At 39.2% G+C, this 7,378-nt stretch overlaps 1 protein-coding gene across 1 annotated transcript; it reads left to right on the top strand.

Annotated features, from left to right (window-relative positions):
- Positions 1 to 416: 416 nt before the first annotated feature.
- Positions 417 to 1,355, top strand: LOC117667230 (olfactory receptor 5G9-like). The gene has a single exon (XM_034420438.2). It carries the CDS (start codon positions 417 to 419, stop codon positions 1,353 to 1,355), a length of 939 nt encoding a protein of 312 aa, XP_034276329.2.
- Positions 1,356 to 7,378: the final 6,023 nt, after the last annotated feature.

Raw genomic sequence — 7,378 nt, 5'->3', positions numbered from 1 at the left:
AGGAATCTAGAATCTATTGTTTGTTTTTCCCTAATTGAGAAAATTTGCAAAATAACCTTTACTTTTTTTTTTTTTTAATTTGATTTATATGCCGCCCTTCTCCGGAGACTCAGGGCGGCTTACAATGCGTTAAGCAATAGCCTTCATACTTTTCTATATTTATACAAAGTCAGTTTATTGCCCCCACAAACTGGGTCCTCATTTAACCTATCTTAGAAAGGATGGAAGGCTGAGTCAACCTTGAGCCTGGTGAGATTCGAACTTACAGTAATTGCAGACAACTGGTGTTAATCACAATGCTTTTAGTCTGCTGAGCTACCAGGCCCGGCCCGTACTAGTTTGCAAAATCCAGGGATATGGAAGTTATACTGATAACATAAATATTTCCTTCTTTTTCCTACAAAATATAGGAAGCCATGGCCATGGAGAACTATACAACAGTGCATGAGTTCATTTTTTTGGGATTTACTGACCTGCCGAATCTACAGATCCCACTCTTCGCTTTTTTCCTAATGGTATATATTATCACAGTGACTGGAAATGTTGGGATGATCCTATTAATCAGGATGTGCTCACAACTTCATACCCCCATGTACTTCTTCCTAAGCAATTTGTCTTTTGTAGATCTCTGTTATTCTTCTGTTGTCACACCCAAAATCCTACTAGACATGATTGTAAAGAAAAGAAATATTTCGTTGACTGGATGTGCTCTACAAATGTGGTTTTTCTGTCTCTTTTTAGCCACTGAATGTTTCCTCTTGGCTGTAATGGCATATGACCGATATAAGGCCATTTCCAATCCACTTTTGTATACATTCATCATGTCACAGAGATTGTGCACCAAGTTGGCAATCATTCCTTACCTTGTAGGAATGCTGAATGCTACCACACATACAACTTTATCTTTTCAGCTGACCTTCTGTCATGGCAATATAATTAACCATTTCTTCTGTGATATCCCTGCAGTCATATCCTTATCCTGTTCAGACACTCAACTCAACAAGGGAGTGCTTTTTGGTCTATCTTGCACCCTTGGTATTGTAAGCACTTCTATTATTGTTGTCTCTTATACCTACATTGTTCTAGCCATCCTGAGAATCCGCTCCAATGAGGGCAGACGCAAAGCTTTTTCGACCTGTTCAACCCATCTCACAACAGTATCTATCTTTTATGGAACCCTCTTCTTCACCTATGTGAGACCCAGCTCCTTCTCAACAGTAGATGAGGACAAAATTATCTCAATGTTCTACACTGTAGTGATCCCCATGTTGAACCCTTTGATCTATAGCTTGAGGAACCAGGACGTAAAAGAAGCAATGAGGAAATTGACTATGGCTAAGTTCCAAACAAAATAAATAGGCATGTCCCATAATGGATTCTGTTCTTGATTGATTATGTATCATCAAGTAATTGTTGACTCTTAGCAACTGCATAGATAGATTTTCTCCGTTATACTCTGTCCCTAATCTGCTCTTTCGTGTCTTCCAACAATGCATTCATCACTATAACTGAGTCCACCTATCTTGCTGCTGGCTGTATTTTCCTTGTCTTTCTTGTTATCTTTCCCACTTGGAGGCTTCTGTGGAAAGCTACACCTTCATGCAATGTGTCCGTAGAAATATAATTTGAATCTGTTCATTTGTGCTTCTGGAGAGCTCTGGATTGATTTGTTCAAGTAGCTTGTAAGTATTCTTACTCAGCAAAAGAAATCCATTGCTTTAATCTTTTGTGTTGCTTCCATGTGGTACAAAATTATGTTCAAAGTAGAATACTATAAAGTGATATGAAATTTAGCCATATACTGTATGTTCATTTCAAACCATTCACAAATTAGAAGCTGGAAAAGTCAATCCTGGACAAAGTAAAATTTGCCTACTTCCTTGATCAACAAGAGTATCCCTCATATTTTGAGCGTGTGATGAAAATGGATGATGAAACAGAAAAACTACTATGCTTGGCAAAGTTATCAGAAGTAAAAAAAAGCAAAAACAGTGGAATTTGGTGGAATCAAAGAAAGTATATGTTTGTCAATTAGAAGAATTACAAGTTATTTCTAGAGGCAGATCAAGATGGTAGGTATTTCTCCATGAAGTCAATAGAAGTCAAGTCTGACTCAATGTCATCTAACAAGCCAGAGTCCAACTAGGAAAACGTCTCCCATATACAGAGCAAGAAGAGCAAGCTGGGTTTAGAGAGGGGAGAGGGGCCAAAATTACAGCACAGGTGGCCAGATTCTGCACAGCAGCGCTGTTGGGATTCATCACAAATACGTGTCTTCTTCACCATAGTGATGTATATAACAACTGTGGCTAACCCTTGCACTGCTTAGCCATCCCCCTTTTAGCATTGAACCCACAATGGGCCACACAGCTTAAGGATTGCAATAATTGTATAGTCAGACCATGTAAAATGGACACTGGATTTTATTATAGATTTAGCTGTCATTTATTATTTTAAACTAGAAGTCTTAAGTGTATGTATACTGAGTGCTTTTATTTGTTTCTGGTCTAAGACTGTAATAACAAAATTGAATTGAATTGAATTGAATATACAGAGGAATATGATATACAGGGGCAAACAAGTCCGTTTAATTCTTACCATTACGTTAAAATAACATTTGTGAGGATTGGAATCTGAAAATACAAGGTATTTTTTGTTATGAACATAGATAAAATAGGTGAGGCTCTCTCCTCTGCTTTATTGGGAAGCCCACGCTCAGGCAACCTGCCCACAGGCTTATTGACACATGTCATGGAGGATCTGGGAGAAGAGTGTGACCTCCCTTTCCAGATTCTCCATGCAACCTGCTAACATACCATCAGAAATGGAAGGCTTGCTGAGGACATGATTACCAATAAGCTACTGTATGTGAGGGATCTGGGAGGAAAGAGAAAATATAATTTTAAAAAAGCAAGCAATATGTAAACTACCAGTGATCACTGATTCCCATTGCTAGGAACTAGAGGGAAGGGGATATCACAACCAGAACTAAGCAAGAGAAGCTGGGAAGATCTCATTGTTTGAGGCATTCTCAGCAACATCACCCCTGAAGGGCCACATTTCCTGTAAATAATAAGATTTATGTTAAGAGTTTGTAGACAAAATTGAACACAACTTCAATTTTGACTAGGAAAAAATTAAGTTAAATATGACTTGGAAAAGAAATGAAGATTTGGTCAAGTTGCCCCTTTCTCAAGCTGAAGTTAAGGGAACATTTGGTTAGATATTGAGGAATTTATGGTGGCATAAATAAGGTATAATATTTGATGCATGTACACACTGATAGAAAATTATGTTAACATCTTTAAATAATCTTTCTGTAGATTTGAAATTATGGTTAATTTAGCAACATTATTTCTTGAATATTGGAAATTTAGGCATCTTTTCCAGGAAGAATTTGAGATACTGTAGAAGTGCTACTCAAAATACCCCAGTTTGTGTGATCTGGTCTTGAGTTACAGTGGCTTATTTTAGCCTCTCATATATTAATTTTGTTTTAGAAGTGTCATTGTTGTTTATTCCACCATTGTTTTGTTTTGTTTTTCCTATTATAGAGACTGTAAACTGACCTAAATATAAACAAATAAATTGTGCATTAATGAGATTTCAAAGGATTGCAAAATATCTGTATTCTCAAAATAAATCTCTGAAAATACCAGTAATCTTGTGGAAATATCATAAGTTTTGGATGAATTTGGAGGGGGCTTGATGAGGCCACACAGACATCTAGAATTTTGAAAGGTTGACAATGGCTCCATTCATTATTTCCTCGTGGTACATTATGTTTGCTTCTTGTGCTATTTAAAGTTAATTTCCACGTTACATTTATTTCTGATCTTTAGCTAGTCTGGAACTAATGAGTTCTGCCTAAGAAAAGAGAGAAATCAGACTAATAGCCTTTCATTTGGAAATTACAACTGGCCCAGAATGCAACACAAAATTCTTGGCACCCGAGAGTTCTCCCACATTATGTCACTGTTATGTGAGACCCACTGCCTTCTACTTTCTTTCCAGGTGTCATTAAAGGTTATCAGATATAAAGTCACCATTTTCAAAGAGAACAGAATCAAAGGAATTATGGAATGAACTTAAAAAGTTGTAAAGGATGAAGGTCAAAAATGAAAAGAAGTAGAAGAAAGCAAATGAAAGGTCAGAACAAACTGTAGAAATTGCCAAGAAACAAAAGGAGAAGCCAAGAAAAACAAAAAATCTCAGAAAGGAGTTAAACAAAAGTTTCAGAGACCTGTTAGAAGAGACAAAAAGTAGTATAATAACAAAGTCTACGAAGATACAGAAGATTTTAAAACATCTCTGAACTCAAAAGGAGAATTAACATCAAACTGTTATGTTAAAGAATACCAATGAACAGACAAGAACTGATTCAAAGGAGTACATTGAAATATCGTACAGGAGACATGCCAACACCTGAGATACCTTAGAAAATAGTCTTTACTTACAAAAAGCTCAAGAACTAGAAGATAACGTTAGATCAGTCCTTTTGACATTGCTTAGTCAGCAGGCACCTGGAACTGATGGAATATGAATAGAAATCTGCAGAGGTGGGTGTGTCACATACTGTAACAACCGGTTCGCCCAGCACCAGAAATGGGAGCGTGTGCAAGTGCACACTCGCTTTGCTCATGTGTGCACCATCTGCACATGCATGCAGCATCAAAAAACACAGCAATTCACTTGCACACACTTCCCGCACATGCATGCAGCATAAAAAACACAGTGATATAGGACGGGATTGCGCCTGGGTAGGTGGGCGGGGGTGGGCCCACCTGCAGGTCGCAACTACCAGTTTGCCCGAACCGGTCCAAACCAGCAGCAGCCCACCACTGGAGATACGGCAAGGAACTGAAGAAGAATCAATAAAGGTTTAACCATAGTGTGCCAACAAATCTAGAAAACAATACAGTGGTCAACTAATTAAAAAAATCAATCTACATTCCAATATTAAAAAAGGGAGAATTAAAAGAATATGCAAACTAACATACTATGTCCTTAATTTCAGATGTAGTAAAATAGTGCTTAAGAACTGTCAACATTCCCAGAAAGACCAGTCATAGAATAACATAGAATAACAGGGTTGGAAGGGACTTTGGAGGTCTTCTAATCCAACCTCCTGCTCAAGCTCTTCTTCCTGTAGCATTCCAGACAAATGATTGTCCAATATCTTTCTTGAAAACCTCCAGTGAATGAGCACTCACAACTTCCAGAGCAGGGGTGGGTTCTAACTGGCTTTACTACCGGTTCTCTTTGTGCGCGCGCTTCGCGCACAATCGCCTCTTCGTTGTGAATCTGCCCAGCTGAGGTGCTGCAATCACCTCTGCCGCACCTCTCAGCTGGGCGAAAAAAGAAGAAATATAAGATCGGAATAACGTGGGGGCGGGCGGGAGGGCCCAGCTCCCGAAGAAAGAGAACCAGTTCGGTGACGTAATAGCGTCACCGCTACCGGCTCAGCCGAACCGGGCCGAACCAGGAGCAACCCACCACTGTTCCAGAGATAAGTCATTCCTCTGATCAATTGTTCTCACTATCAGGTAATTTCTCCTTAATTCTAGGTTGAACCTCTCTTTAATGAGCTTTCACCCATTCTTGTCCTGCCCTCAGGTACTTTGGAGAATAGGTTGACCCCCACCCCTCCTCTGTGACAGCTCCTCAAGTACTGGGAGACTATCATGTCACTCTAGTCCTTCTCTTTGTTAGACTAAACATATCTAGTTCCCACAACAGTTCATCATATGGCTTAGCCTCCAAACCCCTTATCATTTTCTTGCTCTTCTCTACACTCTTTCTAGAATCTCAGCATCTTTCTTGTATTGTAGTGACCAAAACTAAACACTGTATTCCAAGTGTGGTCCTACCAGCGCAGTATAAAGCAGTACTGTTACTTCATGTGATATTATCCCTCTGTTAATACAGCCTAGGACTCCATTGGCTTTTTTGATTGCTTCATATGTATCTACATGTTTTATATCTGATTTTCTCTTCCTTCCCACCAGTCCTTATCTCAATGTTTGACTGGTTATCTTGAAGTTTATGGAACCATGGTGGTGCAATGATCAGAATGCAGTATTGCAGGCCAACTCAGCCGACAGCCAGGAGTTTGCTCCTGACCTGCTCAAGGTTGACTCAACCTACTATCCTTCAGTAAAATGAGGGGCCAGACTGTTGGGAGCAATATGCTGACATTTGTAAACCATTCACAGTCCTGTAAAGTACTATGGAACGGTCTATAAGTCTAAGTGCTATTGCTATTATGCTTGGGATTATATCCTAAAAATTAGTTTTCCTCCTCTTCAGTTTTCATTTAAATCCCTTGGGATAAGGTGAGCCAGTTGACTTCCAAACATAATCATTCTAAATAAGTAAATTCTACTTTTTTGTAAGATGACATTAACATCATTTTGCTATCTGAAAGTACAAATCACCTGCCTTCTCTTTTACAGCCTGAGAACCTTGGGTGGGGATCCCTTCTAAGACTCCAACTATTATGCAGTTGCAGGCTATGGCCTCTCTTATCTGACTGTTCTGTAGGCAGAATCTCTTCCCCATCTCTCATGATCATTTCTTTATAACATTGTAAGATCTTCCAATGCAGTTTAGATCAGGGGTGAAATCTAAAATTTGTTACTACCGGTTCTGTGGGCGTGGCTTGGTGGGGCGGGGGGTAATGTGACTGGGTGGGCATGGCAATTTTTTTTTTAAGACCATTTTTTCTACAACCTCTTCGGCTAAGAGGTTGTAAAAAAATGTTTTCGAAAGGCTCTGAGGATCCAAGCTGAGTTCCCTGATCGGCAGAGGCTTTTTTAAAAAGCCTCTGCCGATCAGGGAACTCAGCTTGGATCATCAGAGCATTTAAAAGAAAAAAAGGGTTTTTTTCTTTAAAATGCCTTTGACGAGCCGCGCGATCATCAGAGGCTTTTTTTTTTTACTTTTAAAAGCATTTTTTCGGCCGAAGTTATAGAAAAAAATGTTTTTAAAAGTAAAAAAAAAAGCCTCTGATGATTCAGCTGGGCATGGGGGGGGAGGGATTTTTGCTACCAGTTCTCCAAAACACCCACCTCCATCACTACCGGATTGGGCGATTCGGTCCGAACGGGGAGCATTTCACCCCTGATTTAGATCCCTAAATAGAAAGAGATCCCAGACACTCGAGATGGCTTTAGAAAATGCTGAAGAACATGAGACTCTTGGGGATCTGACCTGTTTTGCAGATTCCAAGGCACAGGTTTATTTTGCAAAGATAGCTAATAATGCACTAGCAGACAGAAACTGAAGCATCTTCAGATTAAATACATTTTTCCAGTGCAAGTAATCTTTATACCCACTGGAACAAAAAAAATAATAATTGCTGGTTACCACCTGATGG

The sequence above is a fragment of the Pantherophis guttatus genome, chromosome 1, assembly GCF_059756535.1.
Source record: "Pantherophis guttatus breed Tessera chromosome 1, ASM5975653v1, whole genome shotgun sequence".
NCBI classification, from domain to species: domain Eukaryota; kingdom Metazoa; phylum Chordata; class Lepidosauria; order Squamata; family Colubridae; genus Pantherophis; species Pantherophis guttatus.
Note: the sequence above shows the minus strand (reverse complement) of the source record. Positions and strands in the feature narration are given on the sequence as shown.

Bases quoted from the DNA above. Each gene is read 5' to 3' on its own strand.
- LOC117667230 (XM_034420438.2), top strand. From the start codon at position 417: ATGGCCATGGAGAACTATACAACAGTGCATGAGTTCATTTTTTTGGGA.